The 26,289-nt window shown below is 36.6% G+C and overlaps 2 protein-coding genes across 5 annotated transcripts in view; one reads left to right on the top strand and one right to left on the bottom strand.

Moving 5' to 3' along the window:
- Nucleotides 1-77: 77 nt before the first annotated feature.
- LOC106070149 (uncharacterized) lies at nucleotides 78-26,289 on the bottom strand. 4 transcript variants are annotated; one of them, XM_056016174.1, is made up of 9 exons: nucleotides 26,145-26,289; nucleotides 21,088-21,165; nucleotides 20,344-20,376; nucleotides 19,941-20,003; nucleotides 18,445-18,556; nucleotides 17,565-17,653; nucleotides 4,976-5,093; nucleotides 3,069-3,160; nucleotides 78-462 (listed from the first exon to the last, which is right to left on the bottom strand). In XM_056016174.1, the coding sequence occupies exons 2-9, from the start codon at nucleotides 21,107-21,109 to the stop codon at nucleotides 389-391; spliced, it is 603 nt and encodes a 200-aa protein (XP_055872149.1). In that variant the 5' UTR covers nucleotides 21,110-21,165; nucleotides 26,145-26,289; the 3' UTR covers nucleotides 78-388. The 4 variants fall into 4 exon arrangements, with proteins under 4 accessions (XP_055872149.1, XP_055872151.1, XP_055872150.1 ...); XM_056016176.1 differs by lacking the exon at nucleotides 26,145-26,289 and adding an exon at nucleotides 24,558-24,777; XM_056016175.1 differs by lacking the exon at nucleotides 26,145-26,289 and adding an exon at nucleotides 23,599-23,743.
- The window catches only part of LOC106068650 (tetratricopeptide repeat protein 38-like), a 33,728-nt gene continuing 31,207 nt past the window's right edge, over nucleotides 23,769-26,289 (top strand). Inside the window, exon 1 of the mRNA XM_056016171.1 lies at nucleotides 23,769-23,938. The gene's annotated coding sequence lies outside the window, so the exon portion shown is untranslated. The remainder of the gene's footprint in view (nucleotides 23,939-26,289) is intronic.

The raw sequence follows: 26,289 nt of genomic DNA, 5'->3' as shown, positions 1-26,289 counted from the left end.
GAAATTTAAAAAAAAAGGGGCATCCTAAGGTGGAGAACCTCACACACACCACGCACATACACATAAAAATCGCTGAAAATTTTGTAAAGAGTTTTATTTAAAAAAATATTCCATAAATGTAAAAAGAAAAATATTGCGATTTACAAATGTATAGATGAAGACACAAATTTTGTTATTTGGAATGGACTTTAATCTGTGAGACCTACGTATAGACAATTGTCATATTGTACTATAAGCTAGAGAAATGCTGGGATATATAGACATATCGGTCTTATTAATACCTAATGAAATAAACTAGTGTACACAGTCTTTAGAAACCCGTTATAAAAATGAGATGTGGCCGTGTCCATGCTACTCAGCCATCTAGTCCCTAAAGATACGAAGCTGTCTAAGCTGTCCACTTACTGAAAACCAAAGCAACCAACAGCAGAAGCAGAGAAACATGAAGACACCCACAGCCATCTGAAAAAAAAAAGTAGGCCTTTATTGGTACATTGATCTCGCTAAAAGTAAAAAATTAAAGTTTTTTTTTAAAGCTTTATCTCCCAGTGCCCCATCGTTTCCTCATTAATTGATTTTTGTTGGTCCTCTTTAAATCAAAAGTTTTTACCCTGCCAAAAAGTACTATTCACCCGGGCTCCGCCATTACCTTCTAAGGGTAAGTGTGTTTAAGGTTAAGATACATTGTGGATACTATTGAATGAAAGAGACGTACTGGCTTGTTAAACATTAGCAGGCTACCCTGAGGAATAATCGGGAACTGGTGACCCTTAGGCAGTTTGCAGCATACAATGGTACACCCTGGCAAAGCCACTGATGCCAAACTGTATCAGCTATGGCCGTTCTTTTGGACACATCAGCTGAGCTTGGAGGGGGGGGAAGACTGTTGTTCTGACCATAGCTGGTGCAAAAGCTTTTATCTCATTATTATGATATGATATCCAAAGTCGTTCTACGACTGAAGGAGGCTGTCCAACAAACGTCATCATGCTCTGGCGATAATTAAAAAAAAACAGAAATGGAAAAGTGGTTTGAGTGCTGGGACAAGTCCCAAAAAGCCCGTGGAGTCGGGGAGCACATGAGGCGCCCTGACCGCACTTCCCCGTGGTGGAGGCTGTCCAGGCCTGAGCAAGCTTTGTACAGTGCAGGACAGGCCCATTGTCCTGTTGGCTCATATTTCTCACGGCTATGGCCAAATTTCGATTCACGGTGCCCCCGCTGCGGAGAGGAAGAGGAAACCGTGCCTCATATTCTGTTTGACTGCCCCAGACTTGCTGATCTCCGACAGGTCTGGGAAACCAAAAATTCTCGACCTGTATGGCGACATTTATGCACTACGCAAGACAGCAGGGTTTCTGTCCAGAGCTTTTGCGAGAGAGGATTTGAGCCTCTCAAGCCCTCATTCAAATGGAGTTTTATGATGATGATGATGATGATGATGATCCAACAAACGTCGGAAGACCCGATAAAACATGAATGTTGACAGAAAGAAGAAAATGTTGTTGTCGTTGTTTTTAGGTCAAATATGTGCAAATGGGCAGAAAAAAAAGAGTTGTATTTTCATTGTAATTATTAATCCATGTTAATTTATCAACCAAGTAAAATGACATTATTACCCATGTTTAACAGATTAAAATGTTTTAAACATCGTTTTATATTCTACTAAGAACATTTTAAATGTATAGGCCCTACCGTTTTCGTGAGAGGCATCTGTAACAATATCGACTGCAAAAGTTTGGAAGGAATCATTTTAAAATATCTGATATCGTCATTGATCTCGACTTTCTATGTTAAGTTGGTCGAAATTCTCAAGACTATTGTAAAGAGGCCTTACTTAACACAAGACTTTTTACTTAACACAAGACTTTTACTTAACACAAGACTTTTTACTTAACACAAGACGTTTTATTTAACACAAGACTTCTTACTTAACACAACACTTCTTACTTAACACAAGACTTCTTACTTAACACAAGACTTCTTACTTAACACAAGACTTCTTACTTAACACAAGACTTCTTACTTAACACAAGACTTCTTACTTAACACAACACTTCTTACTTAACACAACACTTCTTACTTAACACAACACTTCTTACTTAACACAACACTTCTTACTTAACACAACACTTCTTACTTAACACAACACTTCTTACTTAACACAAGACTTCTTACTTAACACAAGACGTTTTACTTAACACAAGACTTCTTACTTAACACAAGAAGTATTGTGACCTTAGATGCAATTTTTTCGTACCAATGCGCGAATGAATGAAGTTTGACCTTTTAAAAAAAAGTTACATCCACGGAAGTTTTTCATTGAAAAGTGGTGTAATTTTGCTTGCAAATATAATATTAAAAATTAGATGGTTCACTTTCGGAAAAGATAAAAGTAGCCGTTGCATCAGAACTTTGAATGATATAAAATATCATGACGTCCGATATCATTTTCTCTTCTAGTTTCTGAGATCAAAACGGGACGGACAGACGGACAGACAGGCCACACAAAACAAATAGCGTCTTTTCCCCTTTCGGGGTCGCTAAAATACTTTTAAGCTTATCTTAGGCGTGATAGTATTAATTAGTTTGGATCAGTCGTGTAATTAAATTTGTAATAGATCTAGACTATTCTAGTTGTTAATTTGTTTAACGCTTTTTCAATGCACTATGATCCTATCACTAGTCTGGGCCATTTGGAAAAAAAATGGGTAGGGAAAGAAGGGGGTATCTGGGTGAATATTACAGTGATCGCTTTTTAAATGCAAACGAAAAAAAAAAGCAACAACGTGTTCACTCAGGGCCCAGACCTTCTCAAGGCTTAAACGCCCATATCAGTCAAGTATGATTTTTTCCCTTGTTCGATACCAAACAGCATAATTAATTTCTAATAGTTAATTAACTAATTGGTTATTTCATTTTTAAATTGATTCTTGTTTTGTTAGGTGCAAGAAATAATTGTGCGAAACTTCAACTGGATCCGAGGTAGTTTGTGGAAGAAATAACATGTACACACATTTTACTAGACAGATAGAGTGAGTGAGTGAGTGAGTTTTTGTAAAATAACTTACCACAGAGTTTGTTAGCGTCATCTAACACTGTTTTGTATACATCGTAGTTTTCACATCGAGCAGACATACAGTTATCTAGATCATCCAGCTTTCTGTTGATAGTTTTAACAGAATAGTTCCAACTGAATTAGATCTACTCTTCTTAAGATAGAACTGAATTAGATCTACTCTTCTTAAGATAGAACTGAATTAGATCTACTCTTCTTAAGATACAACTAAATTAGATCTACTCTTCTTAAAACATTTTTTGAAATCCCCTTTTTCACCTATTTTTAATCCAAGGCCAAGAAAAATAATTCTTAATTTAGTTTCAACTAGGCCTGTAGCACAAACGTATACATGAATAAACAACACAAGGCCAGAAAAAGCAGTTCACATTATATGACATGGCAACGAGCTATAAGTTTAAACTGCCCACATAATTTAATATCTAAAATTATAATAATCGTCTTGGATTTAGGAGAACTTTAATTACATAACAGTGTTAATATTAATATGGGGCGGTAGGCCGGCTGATGAGGACCGGACACATTATGGCTGCCTGTTGTGTGGTATGTGGTCTAGACTGTCGTCTCTTTGGTCCCGGGTTTTAACTATGTCCACCGCCTCCCCAGGGTCCTGAATGGGGTTTGGGCTAGGGCGTAATAATTTTTTTATACTGAAGAAACCTCCGAACCATTTAAACAAACAAACAGAGAAGTCTTGATTGAACACATGAGTCTTTATCCTGGCAGCGTTACAGAATGACATTAGGTTATTTTATATAATAATTTTAAATGTTAAAAATCCTTTTAAAAAAAATAACAACAAAGTTTATCTAAAGGGGAATAACTCCGCCCTTATATCTATCAATAATGTACAAGCTATTTCCATATTCGATCTCAAACAAAATAATTAATTACCAATAATTGACTAATTGCGTATTTTTGTTTATTGATTCATGTTTTTTTATGTACAATAAATAATTGTTTAAAGTATCAACTTAATCGGAGAATGCGTGAGGGAGAAATAGCGTAAACAATTATTTAAGGGGACTAAACCCGACAAATTTAGCCATATATGTGAATACTGAAGTATTAGTTTCCCTTGTTGGTAGTAAACAAAATAAAAATTAATTGTCTAATTGGTTACTTTTTTTTTTTGTATTGATTCATGTTTTGTCTATGCCAATAAATAATTGTGCTAAGTTTCAACTTAATCCGAGAATAGGTGTGGGAGAAATTACGTGTACACGTATTTTACCAGACATACAGAGTGAGTTGATAGAAGCTGAGTAATAAAATGGTGACACTCTCTCAGGTCAAAGATGAACAAAAAGTACGTTCTCTTCTCGTATCTTATATGATACAGACGTTACTTAAAAAAAAAGATGGTTACGTCCTACGCGTCATGCATATTAACCAATGACCCAAACTCCGCCAAGTAACTGGTTTTCCTGTCTAGCTCAAGCAACCCATTCCATGCTCTAATAGCGCTAGGGAAGAAGGAGCTTTTGTACAAATTTGTCCTAGCATATGAAACTAGTAGTACGCTTCTATTTTTGTGTCTTTCTGAGTATTTATTAAATTTTGTTTTTGTATTTGAAGATTATGGTTCAGTGTTTTATGTATAATTGCTACTTTAGTTATAAGTCTTCTATCCTGAAGGCTTTCTAAATTTAGTGTTACTCTAGTCAAATGTGAATATTCGTTTGTTATGAATCTCACTGCTCTATTTTGTTACTTAATTGTTACAGTTACTTAAAATGTTTTCTTAAGTTGAGGGGTCCCAAACAGAGGATGCATATTCTATTATTGGCCTAACCATGGTTAAATAACATTTTAGTTTTATGTTCTTATTTGATCTATCAATATGGGGATTCCATGAGAGTTTTTCATTTATTATAACACCTAGGTTGTCTCTCTTACCCACAAGTAAGGTCCAATAAATCTTGGCTTTTAACGGCTTCGTAGTACGAATCACATTGTCCGTCACATGAGTTGGCAAGTGGGTCTAAAATTTGAACAATCTGTCTTCTTCTTGGCACTGAGGTAAAAAACAATAATGATAGATAAATATTCACTTTAAAAAAAAATTGAATAAATTTTAATTTATAAACTAAGCCGATTTCAAGCACTATGGGCAGAAGTTTCGAGAGGGGGGGGAAGCAACAAGATACGGGCCTGATATGGCTCTCGAGCCTTAGGATGGGAAACCCTTTCTTCAATGGTCATTTCAGATGAGAAGGCAAGATTGTGCTCATAGAATGAGAGACTGCTATCCGATGTGTCATGACGTTTGCTATTCAGGTGGTATTTAGGGATGTCAAGAAATATCAGTACGAAGGTCTGTGATAGAACGAGTTCAGAGAATGTATTATCAGGTCCTCTGTAAGTCACGTTCATACCGTTCAAGGTGCGCAAATGTCTGTAAACAGAAGGAACTGACGTCATATTGTCATCGGCGAAGCCATCTATTCATCAGTACCTGATGCTAGATTGGAGTTTCCCACAGTGGGTAGTGGTTTTACAAATGTTCTCAATATCTGTCACTGGAAAGACGCGCTCCTCTACCCCCTCCTATGGAGCCTATGGATGTAGCACGGCCACCCAACACATCCCGCGCCTGTTAGCCCACCCCCAACTTTGCCCATTGAAGAGACACGCGAATCAGCCAGGATCCAGGATCAATTTGAAACTGTCAACTGTTGAGTTGAGCCGTAGACCAGCAAAAGCGAACAAGAACTCCCTCTCACCGGTCTGATTGATCAGTGTGTTATGTCTGACTTGGGTCTTACGATTGTCTGTTTTGACGCTGTCATTACCAATGATAATGTCACTCCGGACTCGCGGACTAGAGAAGCGGCCGAAGGCCGTGTACACCGGTAACCACTGCCATTTTCCTATTCCACACCAGGCTAAACGTACGGGACACGTCATTTATGAAACGGACCCTTGAAGAAGTGCGCCTGGATTGTTGACAAGGTTGTGGGAGCTCTTTTACAACCCTCCGCAGTGCACCCCTTTACTGACCCCGCGGGAGTCTTGTTTAGCTACTGTGACATAATGGAGAAATAACTATTTTTGAGTTATTGTAAAGACAGAAGTGATTCCCCTTAGGAAGTTTATATAAGCGTATCTAGACCGTGTTTAGTTGCCACTTCCTCCTGAGTTACCAGCTTGACCACTGGACCTATGTTGTGAATGGTATATATTTTTTGTTAGTTATTGGTCGTGTGTCTTGGGGTACTCGGGAGAAGTGGGCCCTGCTCTGGAGATCTTTGGGCTAAATATATTATATGATCATTATTGTATTTTTTATTTTGTGATTAATTAGTAGATATAGCCTCAAATGATTTCCAGGCAGTATGTTTAACCCTGATGTTCTGCAGCCTGGGGTACTTCCTGAATGAAATATTTTTGTAGCCTTGTCTCTGAGGGATTCAACTCTGTATTGAATCATCAGATAGGCTTTACCGAACGGATGGCTATAAGTGGGATTTGATGAAGCTTGTAGCCTAACTTGTAGGCTCATACGTTTCTCTGAAGCTCATAGTTCATCATGACCCTTTTTTTTTTGCTGAAAGTGTCTGTGTTAGCCTGAAGCCTGTAATCCCAGAGTGGCCAAAAGTGGTCGTGTTTTGACCTGAGGCCTGTGACCTTTATTTTTGTTTTACACTGATGTGTGATTTCCCGGATTCGACAATAGATTGTATAATTAGTTGTAACATATGACTTGGGCGGTTTGCCATACTATTTTTGTGTAACTTTTGTTATTTTGTATTGAGAAGGCCTGTGAGTTGATGGCTATTTATTTACATAGTTGTAACATACGACTAGGGCGGTTTGCCATACTATTTTTGAATGTGTACCGTTTGTTTATTTTGTGTTGAGAAGGCCTGCAAATTGATGGCTATTTATTTACACATTTAATTTACTCATGTAAATAAACTTTGTATATATGTTTACCTTCGACTTTGTTAATTCTTGTGTTGCATACATTAGTTTAATTGTATAGGCCTACTTAGAGGTTATACTTAATAGCCTAGGAAATACAAATAGCGGCCAATTTACCACTGGACGAACGTGCCAGCACACCTTTAACACTGATCTGTTGATCTAAAATACCCGCTAATAGGTAAATTAATTGATCAAAATTTTGGGGTGCTCTTTTAGAATCAATCCCCATTATTATGTAACCTGGGGTAACCTCATTCAATATGTAGCACTACCCATTTTGCCTAATCACTTCCTCCTAAGATAGTTTCCACCCGGGCGCCACTGTGAGGCAGGGTAGCATGACCGGAGGGGGGGGGGGTTGATGCCAAGTACTGTCCCTTGTTGCATAGGGCACCACGGGAAAAGGGGGGGGGGGCATGGACAAAGTCCATTAGTACGCACTTTGTTATGACATGATTAGGAATTAGTTATTTGTTTCGGGAATAGGGTAAAGTTTTAATTAGCGACGATGACGTAAAGTTGGTTAAAAACAAGAACGCTCTAAGTGACGCTAAAAAGAAGACGCTTCTTGTAGAGCAGTAGAATAGATACGGATTTACGGACATAGCTGACATCGGACGATTCCCTTCTTGATTATTAAATATACTTGTAGAACAACATCAGCGTCGACTACATATGTTGATATGGTGCGCAAAGGTGCACGCGTTCAATATAATAAAGTATCATTCTCCGCCATGACACTAATGGTTGTTGTTTGTTTATTGCTGACTGTGAACCTAGATCATAATTAACATGGTGGCAGCGGTGTATTAATGATCAGAGGTAATCATTAATCAGTATATAAAGGTTAATTGTTTGCAATAATAAATAGACAACAATTCAAGGCTACGCCGTGCAATGGCAGCTAGAAATTTCCTTCCTGTACCCGAGCCGCTCGAGGTAGAAGGAAACATGGCCGCTAATTGGCAAAAGTTTCACCGGAGCTGGCGAAACTATGAGTTAGCCATTAAATTGTCGGAAGAATCAGAGGAGGTCAGAGTGGCCACCTTTCTAACAATTATAGGAACAAAAGCGATGGACATATATGATGGTCTTGAAATTGAGAAGGGAAAAGAAAGAAAGATGGAAGAAATAGTGAACAAATTTGAAAGTTTTTGCATTGGAAAAACGAATGAAACTTATGAGCGCTATGTGTTCAATACGCGAGAACAGCAAGAAGGCGAGGACATTGAAAAGTACATAACAAATCTGAGAAGACTAGCAAAAACGTGTTGTTTTGAACGCCTGGAAGATAGCTTGATTAGAGATAGAGTAGTTCTTGGTATTAGACATGAATGCCTCAAAATGAAATTGCTACAAGATAGTAGTCTCACATTGGAAAGGTGCAGAGATATTTGCAGAGCATACGAGACCGCCAACAAACAGCTGAGACAAATACAAGCCGACCCTCCAATCATTGAGAAAGTATCAACACCTTCAAGAACAAACATTCAGAAAGGTAAATGCAGGTATTGTGGAAGGATTCACGAATACATTAAAGAAAAGTGCCCTGCATGGGGTAAAATGTGCCTAGCATGCAAGGGGAGACATCATTTTGCTGTGATGTGCAAAAAGAAAATTCAGCAGGTGTCAGATGATATGTCTAACGATGAAAGACAGCTACAGTCGGACACAAGAGATGATATCATGATGGTAAAAAATGAATGGGTGATGTCTTTGGAGAACCACAAAACGAAAAGGATGACAGCAGTTATGACAGTAAATGGTCACCGTGTAAGGTTTCAAATGGATAGTGGAGCTGATGTAAATACCATCCAGGAAAAATACGTAAATAAGAATCAGATAGAAAAGGCAACGCAAAGATTACTAATGTGGAATAAGACTGAAATGAGACCCATAGGGAAAGCCACTCTAACGACGAGAAATGAGAAAACTAACGAAACATTTGAGGTGGAATATATAGTTGTACCAAATAATCTAGCATGCCTTCTAGGTCATGAAACTTTAACAAGAATGAAGTTAATCAAAGTCAATAAAGATAGGTTCATAGCATCAGTAGTGAATAACCAAGAAGAAGACTATAGTCCAAAGTTTACTGGTGATTTGGGTGACTTAGGAGAAGTGTCTTTAAAGATTGATAGCAGCATTAAGCCCAAGGTTCTGCCGTGTAGAAAGATCCCTATTGCTTTACAAGAAAGAGTTAAGGAGGAGTTAAAGACCCTAGTGCAGAGAGGAATCATAGAACCAGTGATAGAGCCTACAGAGTGGGTGAGTCAGATGGCAATTGTGGAAAAAGCTAATGGAAAAATTAGGATCTGCATAGATCCACAAGCCCTGAATAAAGTTTTACTAAGGGAATTCTATAATCTTGCTACTTTAGATGACATATTGGCAGATTTGAACGATGCCAAAATATTCAGCAAATTGGATGTGCAAGAAGCTTTCTGGCATATCAGACTAGACACAGCGTCATCTAATTTGACAGCAATGATAACCCCTTTTGGTAGATACAAATGGAAACGATTACCATTTGGACTGAAAGTGAGTTCAGAAATTTTTCAGAGACGATTAAATCTAGCACTAGAAGGACTGAAAGGCTGTTTCAATTACGTTGATGATATTATAGTGGTAGGAAGAGGAAGAACGAAAGAAGAAGCACTCAGAAATCATGATATTAACCTAAGAGAGCTGATGAAGAGATGTCAAGAAAAGAAGATTAAACTGAACCATGAAAAGTCTGTTTTTAGAACAGCTGAGATTAACTTTCTGGGTCATATTATTACAGAAGCAGGAATAAAACCAGACCCGAACAAAGTATCTGCGATTTTGAGTTTGAATGCTCCAAAAGATATCTCATCGGTCCGAAGATTCTGTGGCATGGTTCAATATCTTGCAAGATTTGTTCCAGATTTGTCGACAGATTTACAGCCCATAACAGAGTTGATCAGAAAGAACACACCATTTGTTTGGTCTGATCAATGCACACGAGCTTTCAACAAGATAAAACAGAAAATATCGACTCATGGCACATTTATATATTTTGACCCTAACAAAGAGCTTACATTACAAGCAGATAGTAGCCAAAATGGGTTAGGAGCAGCGTTATTACAAGATGGCAGTCCAATAGCATATGCTTCTAGATCATTAACTGATACTCAGAAAAGATGGGCACAGATTGAAAAAGAATTGTTAGCAGTGGTTGTTGGTTTGGAACGTTTTGACCAGTATACGTATGGCAGGACAGTTATAGTTCAGAATGACCATAAACCACTGGAAAACATCCTTCAAAAACCACTCAGTTCTGCTCCGAGAAGGCTACAAAGTCTAATGATGCGTCTTTATCGTTACGATATCCAGTTTCAATATGTCAAAGGCAAAAATTTGTTCATAGCTGATACTTTGAGTAGAGACCCATCAGAGGAAAAGAGTGATATCCCTGATGTTTGTGTCAATACAGTCGGACTGGCAATACCAGATGCAGTGCTGGAGAAAGTCAGAATCGAGACAGAGAAAGATAGAACAATGCAAACACTTATTCAGTATATCCTAAATGGATGGCCAGACAAACATAATAGTTTACCTGAACTCAAACAATATTTTTCACTAAGAGACATGTTAACATACGAAGACGGACTCCTGTTGAAAGGAGAACAAATAATCATACCGATATCACTTCGCAAGGAAATAGAAGAAAAACTCCATGCAGCACATCTGGGAGTAGACTCAATGAAAAGAAGAGCAAAAGAAACAGTTTTCTGGCCTGGATTATCAGCTCGAATACAGGAAATAGCCAACTCATGCTACATTTGTCAGAAAAATAAACCAGCAAACCAGAGAGAAGAATTAATACATCACGAAATAGGTTCTAATCCGTGGGACAAGATTGGAATTGATTTATTTCAAATGTGTGACCAACAATATCTAGCCATAGTGGACTATTATTCAAATTTCATAGAGGTAGAAAACATGCAGTTGACAACAACACACGCAATTATAAAGAAACTGAAAGTTTTATTTGCAAGATATGGGGTGCCCAAAGTTTGTATATCTGATAGCGGACCTCAGTTCACATCGGAATATTTTTCCAAATTTATGATGGAATGGGGAGTGACTCATTTGAAATCTTCTCCAGGACACCATCAATCCAATGGAAAAGCTGAGTCAGCAGTTAAAATTTTGAAGAACATAATGAAGAAATCTAGAGAATCAAAGTCAGATGCTTATGAAGCTCTTCTGGAATTTAGAAATACTCCAAGGCAAGACACAAATCTAAGCCCAGTTCAGATGTTTTTTGGTCGGATGACTCGAACACTGATACCAAACAAAAGGAGTAACATTAAGATTTCTACATGTCAAGAGAACATTATGAGAAGGAAAGAAAAACGTCAGATGAGTGTAAAAACATCTTATGATAAGAGGTCAAGAAATTTAGGTCAGCTGAAAACTGGACAGATGGTCTATTTCCAATCTCCTAATGACCCTACATGGAGACGTGGAAGAATCCAGTCTCAAGTCAATCAGAGAGCTTACATTATTCGAGGTGACAATGGTGCAGTGTACCAAAGAAACAGAGTGCATATTAACCCGAACAGAGAAACAGAAGAAGATATATTTCCCGATACTGATAACAACATACAGGACAATAGAACTCAGGATCAACACGTTCGCCACTCATCAACTCATCATTCCCTGCGACCAAGGGATCAGTTGAAGAAACCGACAAGATTCAATGACTATGTGTCTTAATGAACTATTGAATGTTGATTTTTAAATGTGATATGTTTCATATTGATTGAAGCGTATACATGTATGTTACGTTTAGTTGTTTATGTTGTTGTTGTTTTATTTTTTTTCTATGATACTCCCCGAAATGTTTTATTTTTTTTTAATTTTTTTTTTTAAAGAAAAGGGGATGTTGATATGGTGCGCAAAGGTGCACGCGTTCAATATAATAAAGTATCATTCTCCGCCATGACACTAATGGTTGTTGTTTGTTTATTGCTGACTGTGAACCTAGATCATAATTAACAACATATTTGATTGTTTCGGCCTTTCGCCGGTGTTACTGAAGTAGTTTGAGTTCAGCATTAGGCCTACTTCCAGTCAGACGTAGATCTACACTAGATATATTTCCAAGAATCAACACCGCGCGGAAGCCTTAACAACTTTTACACTCGCTGACGACACATACATTCTTGGCTGTCCACATCAGGAGCTAGTGGGGGCTGTTCACGTGACAACCATGAGAGGTGGACCTGGAATGCCACGGTTGAGGGCTACAACAAACATAGCACTGGCCGAACTTATAGAGAAACTAAAAACTACAATCCGAACAACAACGTTAAACACATTCTCAATTGGAAAGAAACATTTACAGCACACAGCAAGACTAAACAAATGCTTTCACGTTTGCTTGTTTTTACAAAGCTGATATCAACTCTGTCTGTCTGTCTGTCAGTATGGTAAAAAGTGTGTACACGTTATCTCTCCCACACCCATTCTCGGATCATGTTGAAACTTTAAACAATTATTTATTGTACCTAACAAAACATGAATCAATAAAAAAAAACAAATAGTCAATTAATTATTGTTAATTAATTAATTAATTTTGTTTTATATCGAATAAGGAAAATAACTTCTACATTATTAATGTATATAGTTTTAAAAGTGGAGTTCTTCCCCTTTAGATTAGCCTTGTTTTTTTTTAAAGGATTTTTTTTATTTTGCTTTTTTTTTTTTTACATTCCTCTTGTCAGCCTGCAAATTCTTCATGGGTTTAAAAAAAAACAAACTTGGGTTCGTGGATGGACAATGATTTCAAAAAGCGGATTTAACGATTTTCATATTTATTTACAGGCCTATCTTTGGGAATAAAGTCGTTAGCTATGCCAAACTAGAATCTTCTATACCATATCTCTAATGAAATCCAGTATTCTAGTCTAAACTACTGCCTTTAAATGTTGCCATGTCTGGATCTGCATCACCAAATTAAAATTTTATATATTTCAGTAGATTTATACATTAGCATTATCAGGCTCTTTTTTTTCGTGGTTGGGGGTGGGGGGTATCATTCATTCATTATTAAAAGCAAAGTAATCGCTCCTACAAACACTCACCATCTTCATAAAGGAGGAATTGTGTTTTTAAAATAGTCATTTTTAGCGGCCCCCGTAAGGGGAAAAAGCCGCTATTAGGTTTGTGCAAAATGTCCGTCTGTCCGTCTGTCACACTCAGATCTCGAAAACTAGAAAAGATATGAAAAATATTATTTCACCATTAAATGCGGCTTAAAAAGTTTAGGTGCAAAACTTTTTGGTTTTCTAAAAGCAAACCGTTTAATTTATAAAATTAATTATGCAAGCGATTTTTTCATAAAAATACACCAATTCTAAAACAATAACGTAAATGTAAGGGAAGCAATGTTACAATATGCTAACAAAGGCGGACAATTTTTGCGTATTTTCAGTATCACTAAGTCAAATATTTTTATAAAATGTACTAGAAATGTTTACAACATATATAAATATTAATTAAAGGTGTTTTTTCTTGTCAACTAGCTGCTAAAATTAAAAGAAAACATTTATGTTTGTTTACAAAGGCTAAGAATGCACTTTGTATGTAAATATCACGCACATTTTTTAAAATGGACTTTTTTTGCAGCGACTTTCGTGTAGTAGCGTAAAGCCCGGCCTTGACATGACGCTAAACTAATTTCTTAAACTTTAAAAAAAAACAACAGATTTTATTTATTTTTTGTTTAGAGCCCTCATCAGAATAAAAAAGGTTTATTGGTGTACGTTTTGTCTGTCGGTAGGTCTGTCCGTCACGATTAGATAAAAAAAAACAATAACTCTAAAAGCTATTAAAAATCTGATTTACCCTTTAATGTTCCTCCCGTAACATCTCAATAGTTTTAAGTATCTAAAATTGATTGTTCCGGATTTTTTTGTGCAATACTAATCAACGCCAACAAATGTTTGTTTGCTCTTCTAACTTATATTACATTTAATTTCCATCTTTAAACGTTGCAAAAACACATTATCAATAATATGTTGTTCCGTTTTTTATGTAAATAGCATATTAAGGCTAAATCAAAATCTCTATACTGACTTATATTTCATTAAGTGTAAAAATGTTCCTAATATTGTTTTATAAAAAAATGAATTATGTCAAATGATTGTCTGAAATCGCATAAATGACTAATATTACACTTATATTATTTGACAATGCGTCACTATAATTTGATTATCGATATCAAATTGTTCCGTATTTTCATCATTAAACAAATTTTAAAAATATCGACAATAGGTTGTTCAGGGCTTTAAAAAAAGTAATTTACTAGAATTGATTACTGAAAATCACTTTTTAGACATTTAATTTTCTTGCTGAAACATAACATAAAAGTTTAGTAGTCGATAAAGAATGTTCCGGATTTTGTTTTGAAAAGAGATCGACTTACATTACTTACATTTTCTTACAAATCGTCGCCAGAAATTTCCGAATTTATTTAAAAATCTACTAATGCCAAATAACTGTTTGAATTCCCTCTTCTAATTAATAAACAAATAATCTTCTCATTTACGAAATAATGTTATTCCGGATTTTTTTGAAAAATATTTTAACTCACTTCTCTCTTACAGTACAATTAATTTTCTACCTAAACCATAAAAAAATCTAATTATCGTTGATATTATGTTCCGATTTTTAAGGAAAACAACATACAAACACCAAAGTAAGGTATGAAAATCTCTCCACGTGGCTGTAGTACATCTAATTTTTATACGAGACCATCCAACAAATTTAATTAACGTATTACATTTATCTGGAATTCTCTTTTTCTTTTACTTTTTATACAAAGATCCGGAACAATCTATTATATAAACTTTTCAATTGTGTTCATACCTAAAATTATTGCGATGTTTTGAAACGTAAAATAAAGGTTAATCAATTTTTAATAGCTTTTAGTTGTTTTTTTTTTTTATATTAAGATGACGGACAGACAGACTGACAGACAAAACGCAAAAACAATGATCCTCTTTAAATAAATTCTATTAGAACTCAGTGCACCAATGTCTATGAACCCTCGTTAAATATCTCGTGTAAATAAAGACATTTTTTTATGGTACCGGTACTAGCCTATTGTGAGGTAATGGAATTTTTTTTTCTTTGACGTCATATGAATGGACTCTTTAAATGTAATGCTAAAAGAACGTAGGCCTACTCGGTGCACCAATGTCTATGAACACTCGATAAATGGCTCGTATTGATGAAGCCGATTTTTTGTCTAGCTAGGCCGTGTGAAGTAGTGTTTTTTCCTTTGACGTCATATGGAATGAATTCTTTACATGAAATTCTAAAAGAACGCACTCGGTGCACCAATGTCTATGAACACTGGATAAATGGCTCGTATTGATGAAGCCGATTTTTTGTCTAGCTAGGCCGTGTGAAGTAGTGTTTTTTCCTTTGACGTCATATGGAATGAATTCTTTACATGAAATTCTAAAAGAACGCACTCGGTGCACCAATGTCTATGAACACTCGATAAATGGCTCGTATCGATGAAGGCATTTTTTTAGTCTAGGCCGTGTGACGTAGTGTTTTTTTCCCTTTGACGTCATATGGAATTAATTCTTCAAATGAAATTCTAAAAGAACTCGGTATAGTAATGTTTATTAAGCCTCGTTATGTGACTCGCATTTAAAAAAGGAATGATTTAGATATAATCTAGATTTTTAGCGGCCCCCGTAAGTTTAAACTAGATCTAGATTTTTATTACAGTAGGCTATACCTAGATCTGGATTTATATTCTAATTAAAATTATTTTAGAGTCTAGATCTAGAATTTCTAGATCTAGTTTAGAATAAAATAGACTAGATCATAGACTATATATTATGACTAGATTAAGAAGTAGAATTTCAATTTCTAGACTTAAAGTGTAGATTTTGATTTCCAAACGTTTTGATAATATTGCAATGTTATAATAGGGCCTATACTAAAACTAATATACTATTTTTAAATTTAATGTTGCATTCAGTCTACTGATAGATTATCTAGGATATTTTTTTTACACAATTCTTATCTAAATTACAGCTACATTATTCCAAGTTCATATTTTAGATCTCGATCTAGTAGATATAGATCTTAAAAGTGCTAAATCAGAAGTTTAATTTAGGTAGATCTACATCCTCATTCTAGTTCTATTTAAATAAAAATGCCGATATCTCTGTTGATAGGCCTAACTGTGCTGAGACATCGAAGTACAAGCACGATATCTCTGTTGATAGGCCTAACTGTGCTGAGACATCGAAGTACAAGCACGATATCTCTGTTGATAGGCCTAACTGTGCTGAGACATCGAAGTACAAGCACGATATCTCTGTTGATAGGCCTAACTGTGCTGAGACATCAAAGTACAAGCACGATATCTCTGTTGATAGGCCTAACTGTGCTGAGACATCGAAGTACAAGCACAATATCTCTGTTGATAGACCTAACTGTGCTGAGACATCAAAGTATTAGCACGATATCTCTGTTGATAGGCCTAACTGTGCTGAGACATCGAAGTACAAGCACGATATCTCTGTTGATAGGCCTAACTGTGCTGAGACATCGAAGTACAAGCACGATATCTCTGTTGATAGGCCTAACTGTGCTGAGACATCGAAGTAAAAGCACGATATCTCTGTTGATAGGCCTAACTGTGCTGAGACATCGAAGTAAAAGCACGATATCTCTGTTGATAGGCCTAACTGTGCTGAGAAATCGAAGTACAAGCACGATATCTCTGTTGATAGACCAAACTGTGCTGAGACATCAAAGTATTAGCACGATATCTCTGTTGATAGGCCTAACTGTGCTGAGACATCGAAGTATTAGCACGATATCTCTGTTGATAGACCTAACTGTGCTGAGACATCAAAGTATTAGCACGATATCTCTGTTGATAGGCCTAACTGTGCTGAGACATCGAAGTAAAAGCACGATATCTCTGTTGATAGGCCTAACTGTGCTGAGACATCGAAGTATTAGCACGATATCTCTGTTGATAGACCTAACTGTGCTGAGACATCGAAGTAAAAGCACGATATCTCTGTTCTTTTCTTTTTTTGTTTTTTAATTACAAACCTCCCGTAGGACGACGGGGGATGGTAGCATGCAGGGTTTGAACCAGGAACCATCGATAAATCCGAACGACAGTCCAGCACGCAAACTAAACGACCAGACAGGGTTCATACCCTGCTTGTTGCCATCCTCCATCGTCCAGCGCGAAGTTAATTATTTGAAACTTAGAAGAAACACGCGAAACATGTAAAACAAAAAAGAACAACATTTTTTTTTACAACGGCAAATGAATCTTTGAAACATTATTACTTTTGACCATCAAAATTAAATAACCTCTTGAATATTCTTTGCGAATAGGCAGATCCGACAGGGATCCGACGTCGACGGGGGCCGCCTCTGAGTTTGTGTAACACAAACTCTCTTTGTAATCTTGTAATTGTATTTGTTTGATGATATAATAAATATATTTAAACTAAAGGACTCAACAGATACTTACAACAAATAGTTTTAAAATCACTTTGACCTGTAAAACTTTGGGAACAATTGTTGCTCTGCTGGCTACACACGAAGAAAGCGTCATATTTCCTAGTCAGCAATAACAGAAACAAAAGAAAGCGTTATATTTCCTAGTCAGCAATAACAGAAACAAAAGAAAGCGTTATATTTCCAAGTCAACATTAACAGAAACAAAAGAAAGCGTTATATTTCCTAGTCAGCAATAACAGAAACAAAAGAAAGCGTTATATTTTCTAGTCAGCAATAACAGAAACAAAAGAAAGCGTTATATTTCCTAGTCAACATTAACAGAAACAAAAGAAAGCGTTATATTTCCTAGTCAACAATAACAGAAACAAAAGAATGATCATGAATTCATTTGGGACACTGTCAAAAATATGTATAGAGGGCATCACGATTTATTTACAAAAGGATGTAGATGTAGAGATGATTGAAACTAGGGTTACAAAACGTCTGGAAAAGGAGGACATGTCCTGTTTTGTTTTTCTATCAAGTCCTCATCGGCTGGTATTGACCAAAACAGAGCCGGATTTGGGAGGGCAGGCGAGGGCCCCCACAAGAGAGGGGCTAATGCCTTAATCTACCATAAACCTTTGACAGAGACTAACGCCTTATTTTACCATCATCCACCCACCAACTGGTTTAAGTATGAAAGTAGAGATAAACAAAAAAACAATTGATACACATATTTCCAATCCAAAAATCTGTTATTGTTAGTCTAGATTTAAAAAAAAAACGTGATTTCATGATTGATACTAAATAATTGATGCAATTTTACTCAATATAAGCTGTTTTTTTTTAAACTGATTTTTATAAAAATATATTTTAAGCAAATAACAAAAAATAAAAAATGTTACTACCGGCAAACCTCGTCCAAACCTTGCAGTGACTGTATGTCTGCATAGTTTTCACACCCTGAGCAGTTTTTAGCGTAGAGTAGTGTGAAGTTTTTCACTCGTTCCACGTATGTCGCTGTAATATTAGAACAAGATCAGTCCAACAGACACTATATAAATATATACAGATCTACTTGGGAGGCTTATCTACACGAGCCATAAGGGCACGTTGGTATGTGGTGTTGAGGCATACGGGCACGTTGGTATGTGGTGTTGAGGCATACGGGCACGTTGGTATGTGGTGTTGAGGCATACGGGCACGTTGGTATGTGGTGTTGAGGCATACGGGCACGTTGGTATGTGGTGTTGAGGCATACGGGCACGTTGGTATGTGGTGTTGAGGCATACGGGCACGTTGGTATGTGGTGTTGAGCCATACGGGCACGTTGGTATGTGGTGTTGAGCCATACGGGCACGTTGGTATGTGGTGTTGAGGCATACGGGCACGTTGGTATGTGGTGTTGAGCCATACGAGCACGTTGGTATGTGGTGTTGAGGCATACGGGCACGTTGGTATGTGGTGTTGAGGCATACGGGCACGTTGGTATGTGGTGTTGAGCCATACGGGCACGTTGGTATGTGGTGTTGAGGCATACATTCACGTTGGTATGTGGTGTTGAGGCATACGGGCACGTTGGTATGTGGTGTTGAGCCATACGGGCACTTTGGTATGTGGTGTTGAGGCATACGGGCACGTTGGTATGTGGTGTTGAGGCATACGGGCACGTTGGTATGTGGTGTTGAGCCATACGGGCACGTTGGTATGTGGTGTTGAGCCATACGGGCACGTTGGTATGTGGTGTTGAGGCAGCTCAATACAGTTCATAGTTCATTGTACGGCCCTTGGCAGAAAGGAAAGGAGCGCGCTCGTAGTTGGTCCTAATAACCGGCTGTTCCGATTAACCAGATTACAATATATATATATATATGTATGGTTAAGTGGTTAACATGTAAATTGTAATCTTACTCATCTCGGAACAGCTACATCTTACGCAATAAAGTATATGTCGTGTGGCTTAAGATCCGGTAACATTTAGATTTTTACGGGAAAATGTGAATGATGTTTGTCCCTGAGCCGGTTTATCCCAGAAAGTTTACATTAGCAACGATCAGTGTACCGGATGTTGGTATATCCAACACAATTGTTATTTATTGATGCTCAGCACTGCTAGAACTGGACGATGTATATCTTGTTACCTGTATATGTTTAGGTCCTATATATTTAACATGTTTTGGATGTTACTTTAGATTTGAAGATTATTACATCATAGCCCGAACCTGAGGCGGGTGGGATGGCGGCGAGCAGGGTTCGAACACGGGACCATTGAGACGACAGTCCAAAGCGCATACCACAAGCTCTGGCATACATACAGACACACACACACGCGCGCAATCCATGCCCAACCCCAGACCCCCAGTAAAAACACTCTTCACTTGAATACTTTTTTTTTTAAATGTACCTTTTGTTTTGTCGTCTGCAAGAGCTGGCACTGAAACTTTCAATTCAACTCTGTGTGCGAGACCTAGACAGAATGTAGCGTAGCAATGCTTTTAAATAAATTATATAAAAATCATATTAAAAAAAAAGAATTCAATAGAAGTACATATGTTATCCTTCTTGTGAATATACTTTGCATAGATAGTAGCCTATAACCAGGCATAAGCTTACGCCCATAAACAAACACAAACATTGTAAAATAGTCGTAAATACACGTTTATAGTATTATAATCTTCATACCCACTTACCCAGTATATATAACATCACAGACGGACAGACAGCACACAGCACATGACAACAACGGTAGATATAAACTACTTGATTAAATGGCAAAAAAATCTATATTGATCTATTTTAGTACTTACTAAGGAATACAACCAGGACAATGCCACAAGAAACTGAAATAGAAACAAAAATAATATTCTTCTTCTTATCTTCTTATATAATACAGACGTTACTTCAAAAAAAGATGATTACGTCCTACGCGTCATGCATGTTAACCAATGATCTAAATTCTGCCAAGTCACTGGTTTTCCTGGCTAGCTCAGGCAACCCATTTCATGCTCTAATAGCACTAGGGAAGAAGGAGCATTTGTACAAATTTGTCCTAGCATATGGAACGAGGAATGTGCCTTTATCTTTGTGTCTTTCTGAGTATTTTATTAAATTTTGTTTTTATATATGAAGATTATGGTTTAGTGTTTTATGGATAATTGCTACTTTACTTTTGAGTCTTCTATCCTGAAGGCTTTCTAAATCATTGGTTGATATGCATGACTGAATGCATGACGCGTAGGACGTAATCATCTTCTTTTTTGAAGTAACGTCTGTATTATATAAGATAAGACTCGAGCAACTTAATTTCCCAATTGTTTTTTTTTTTAAAGGCAGTACGGAAACCTTCTCCCATAAGCCCTCCCCCCTCCTCGATTGTCCCCCCATCAAAGTGATTAGACCATAGCGCACTGAGCATGCTATAAGCACGAAAGTATCACTAAACATATTTATTATTGTTTATCTAGATCTGTTACAAATTAATGACATGGTTGATTCATAATAATTTCACTCAATAAAAGCTTTTTTTTTAATTTTTATTTCAATGTACTTACCCATATCCCATAAGTGTACCATCGTGTTAACAGTGTACGCTATATCTATGTTGTTGTTTTTCTATGGTGTTTGGAAATCTATGAGACAGACAGAATTGAGACAGTTCGTTACACTGATAATATCTTTAAAGCAGTTGGCAAAACATTCATATATTAAAGGTGCAAAGACCAAACACTCTACATGGGCGCCCGCAGGGGGGTACAAGGTGGTGCACATGCACCCCTCTGGAATATGAGTAGCCAAATTCTAGCCATTTTCTTTGCACCATCAAATCAATTAAAATCTAAGAAACAGTTGAACAAGCTTCCAGTGGTGACTGCAGTACAGTTGCAAAGATAAGTTTATGTTGTAGTAGCCTAGCCAAGACTAAATCAGGAATTGTTGTATGATCAAGTACGTTCACCCCTCTGAATTAGCCAAATTTAAGCCAATATTTGAACAACTTCAAATCAATTAACATCAACTATGTAGGAACTTAACACGCAGCGTTTCCTCTGAAGTACAGCTGTAAGGGCAGGCTAGTATTGTAATAAAATAGATTAGGTTAATCTCTGTAGTTCATGTCCGCACGGATACACTTGACAACGTGTACAGTCAATAGTTTGTTCACATGTTAAGTTTTTTTTGTTTTTATTTCCTGCAGCAAGTCTTTACAGTGCACTTCACATCGCATTGATATGAGGGGGCACCAGTTCTTTTCTTTTATATTCTCCGTAATAAGAAAGATGAAGCCTGAGCCATAGGTGGCACTTTGCACCCACATGCAGAAAATCCTGAGGGAACCCATGCACACTTACCATATGGTCTTAGAAAAGTTTGCCACGAGATTCTATTACTTATAGAAAACAATTATTATACATTGGGTCTCTAGTTGTACAAATAAGTAATATATTTGTTAGAATCAATTCCAATTTTATGTGTTAGTAGCATTGGATCGTTATTTTAAATATTAAAAAAAATCAGTGTGTGAATTCTGGATCGAACCCACGACATTCGCGTTATTAGCGCAACGCTCTATCAACTTTGCTGACAGTTTCAGGAATTGCCGGACTTTTAATTTTGGATCAATTTTTTCTTTTCTCAATGACGAGCCTCTAAGACAATTGTAGGAAACGGGAGGGGGGGAAAAACAGGATTACTGTATCCTTATCGTGTCAGAGACTTACGAAAGATTATAATCATTGTTAATGCCCCTTATTCTGACTTGTTTCCCCTTATTGTTTTGTGTAACCTTGAGTAATTCAATTCCAACAATCCAACTATCAGCTCACACTTTCGTCTCGGGGTCTCGCTTTCTCTGTCTTTTTTTTTCTCTCTCGCTTTCTCTCTCTTTTTTTCTCTTGTTTTTTTTTTCTGTGTGTGTGTAAGAAAGTTTTAAGTTACTCACCAATATGAACGTGCGTATTTCACAAAACAAATATTACTACAAACACAATTAGTTTAGTAATTTAGTTCAATCTAAAGTTTGAGTTAAAACATCGAAACAAATGAGAGTAGACTGCTAGACTGCTAGATTAGTCACATGACAATGTCTCGCAGTTATTTTCTATTCCAGGGATACCCAATATACGGCCCGCGGGCCAGATCCGGCCCGCGAGTTGGTTCCATCCGGCCCGCCGAAATGTCGTCAAAAAGTGTAAAATCCGCTTATTCTCCCACCCCCAAAGTTGAAAAATGTCTCTTTACCTACGTTAGGCCCTCAATTTTTCACAGATTGATTGATACCATTACCTTTAACATTTTTGCGTTTATGTAGGCCTAATGGGATTTTTAATGTAGAATCTATCAAAAAAAAAGAGAGAGAGAAAGGACTTTTATTTCTATGTCGAACATGATAATAAGCCAACTTATTTGATTAGTGAATAAATTGTGGCTGTTTTAAAAAAGAACAACATATAAACGGCATTATAAAACAAATTTGACGTCATTATTGGTATGAGCCGCGAATTAAAAGATTGTTAAACTACGTCAATAGATTGGAAGACTAATAGGAATTTCACCAAGAAGAGACAAGAAAATGAGTCGCTGATAAAGCTAGCTACACTGTTGCTCATATTTTTAGAAATGAAGCCTTTTTCTGACGCATGAAAAAATGAATGTAAGTACTGATCCACGTGTTTCTAATCAAATAGATTAGGGCCAATTTCGTTTTTGTAACTTTTCGTTTATGTGGCCCGCGACACCAGTGTCAGGAATTAAAATGACCCGCAGGTCGATTTATGGCCTAGATCTATTACAAATGTTTAACCATGACTGATCCAAACCCACTTAATATAAGCTTTAAATGTAGGAAAATTATTTTTATTTCTTCTTAGTTTTTTATGTAGAACTTGATATTTGCCACACTTTCACCTGGTATGTTTAACTTCATGCAGATTAATCAACACAGTTCTACCCTTTATTTTCCAAAAGATAAATTACAAAAAAAAAAAAAAAAAAAAAACACGAATTTTATGGTATCACAACAACAAATGTAAAAACTTTGTTCAGAAATTGTTCATAGTTCTTGCCTTCATTTGCTTGTCCTTTTTCCTGCATGAAAGTCCGCATACATCCCACATAGGCTTACATCTCACACGAAATGAACATCTCACACGAAATGAACATCTCACACGAAATGAACATCTCACACGAAATGAACATCTCACACGAAATGCATGATCTCCGAAATTTTGAAGGTCAATGTCTTTATTTACAAGTTAAGTCCAACAGTTCTTGGGAAACATACACACACAGAAGTTTTTTTGGGTGGTGTGTTGTCAGTGATCAGTCATTCTGAAACTGTAGGAGAGGCTTGAGTATACTGGCTCTGTTTTCTTGTAGTCGCAGACATAGGAGGATTAGCGAATGGTAATATAATAGTATTTCATTTTCATTACAAGGTCGAAGATCCAATCTAAATCATTTTAATGATTATGCCCTATCTGCCGATGTTATGTAATTATAATTTTAGGACTAAATAGCTAAATGTTCATTAATTTTAAAATAGGTAGCATTAAGTTATCATGGGCAGAGCACTCTTTTTGTTTGCCAGTATAGTAGAAAAAATAATGATCTAGCTCAGTGATGTCCAAAATACGGTTCGCGGGTCACATCAGGCCCGCGACGTGGTTCTATCTGGCCCGCTGAAACGTCAGCACAATGTGTCGAAAATCCCCCCTTCATAAAAAAAAAGGTATCTTTTAGTACGTTAGGGCCTTCACTATTAACCTTTAACATTTGTTTGTTTATGAAATGGGAATGTAGAATGTAGAATCTACTTAACAAAGTGAACAGATCTTTACTATTTATGTGCAACATGATAATAAGCCAACATATTTGATTTGTAAAGAAAGTGTAGCTGTTTAAAAAAAAAGAGCGACATATAAATGGCATCATTAAACAAATTGGACTGCATTCTTGATTTGAGCCGCGAATAAAAGATGGTTTCATTAAGCCTAGAGATTGAAGAATTTATAAGAATACTTACTAAAAACAACATTAAAAAATGAGCCTTCGGTAAAACTAGATTCTATGTTGCTCAGATTTTAAGTAAAGAAATGAAGCCACTTTCCGACTCGTAAGAATAAAAGATAGATAAACTTCCAATGTCTATTCATTAACGTAAGTTTTTAATCAAATAGTTTCAGGTCGATTTCATTTCGTTTTTGTACCTTTTCATTCATGTGGCCCGCGACAAGAGTGTCGGAAATTAAAATGGCCTATAGGTCGAACTAGGTTGGGCATCACTGTTCTATTCAATTAAACAAAACTAGCAATAAGCCCGTCTTTCTTTGTTTCTCTTTATGTAAAATGAAATTTCCCTTTTAATATAACTACAATTTCGAACAAAGTTCACATATTTTGGTGTTAAGATTCAGAGGCGTAGCTAGGGTGGGGGAGGGCTCCAAGTGTGAAAGTCCTAACGGGCCCCCACTTGAGATACGTGAATACTGTGTAAAATGTTAGGATCAAATCTTAAATATACCATTTTATGTTATTTCAGGATATCAGAGCATTGCTTTTTTTTATATATCAATTGTTAATTAGAAATAATTACGTATTGAAGAATTTCATCTATGGCGGATGACTATAAATAGCTAGCTATTTGGTGTATCCGGTACACAGATAATAGAAAGTGTTGGTTAGAAACGTTATATAGAAGATATACGATCAATTTTGTGATTTATACCTAGGTCTAAATCTGAGCTCTTTCTCTTGACACTTTACAAAGGAATCTTCATTATTTAGTTGGCACTTGGCGGATTTTTTTGTATATAGCGTCTTTTGTTTTGAAAAGAAATCGACCTACATTGCTTACATTTTCTTACAATTAGATTAGAATCGAAAATCTAAATGGAAAGAAATTTTTTTTGTAAAATAAAAAGACAACCCTTCTTTCAACTTGAACATACTCAATTGCTTTATAATTAATTTTTGTTTCTTTTCACAATTAATCACTTTAGAATTTCTAATCACAATGACTCATTACCATTTCCTTTAACCTCTCGTTTTGAAAGTAGTCTACTCGAACTAAAATTCGACCAAGTCACATGATTTTTTTTTCTTTTCCAATTTATTATTGTGTACAATATCTAAGCCAGTGATGAAATGTCATGTCTTGTAGTGAGAACTACAGAATTCTTAAGAATACCTGAACCCGGTCGTTACAGGAGACTATTGGAGCAATGGGGAAACAAAACCAAACCCTCGCTGGGGCGCCTTAGGACAGAATGCCCCAACAACCTTGTCACTAGCAACACACCGCTCCTCAGGGGCGTTTTATGGTAGACACTCGCACGGCTAATGTGGTACAGAGAAGGAATATAGTAGAGCCGATCGTCTGAGTATACTAGCCATCGGTAATAGGGATGTAACACTTTACATCAGCTTGGATCTGTCCGAGACAGTAGTTCAGACAAGCTGATGGAAAGGAGCTTCCATGGGACAGGCAGTTTCAAAAGTCTTTGACTCAACCCCATTGAACAGTTACAAAAATTACCTGAAAAAAAAAAGTTTACCATCTACTAACAATGGCAACATAATTAACATATTTAAACGAAACCAAAATTTCTACCTTAATGTGACCAAAGTCCAATAGACACACACACTGTCCACACGCTAACACGGCTATTTCGTGCGATTCGTTTTCAACATACTGTATAAACAGAGACATATGCACGCACACACACACACACACACACAAACATACACATTAAGTT

This window comes from Biomphalaria glabrata, chromosome 17, assembly GCF_947242115.1.
Source record: "Biomphalaria glabrata chromosome 17, xgBioGlab47.1, whole genome shotgun sequence".
Classification (NCBI taxonomy): Eukaryota; Metazoa; Mollusca; class Gastropoda; family Planorbidae; genus Biomphalaria; species Biomphalaria glabrata.
Note: the sequence above shows the minus strand (reverse complement) of the source record. Positions and strands in the feature narration are given on the sequence as shown.

Coding starts and splice junctions, on each gene's coding strand:
- LOC106070149 (XM_056016174.1), bottom strand. CDS start 21,109: ATGGTACACTTATGGGATATGG. Junction 18,557..19,940: donor TGCAGACGACAAAACAAAAG/GTACATTTAAAA, acceptor CTAATATTACAG/CGACATACGTGGAACGAGTG. Junction 3,161..4,975: donor TTATTGGACCTTACTTGTGG/GTAAGAGAGACA, acceptor AACTATCAACAG/AAAGCTGGATGATCTAGATA.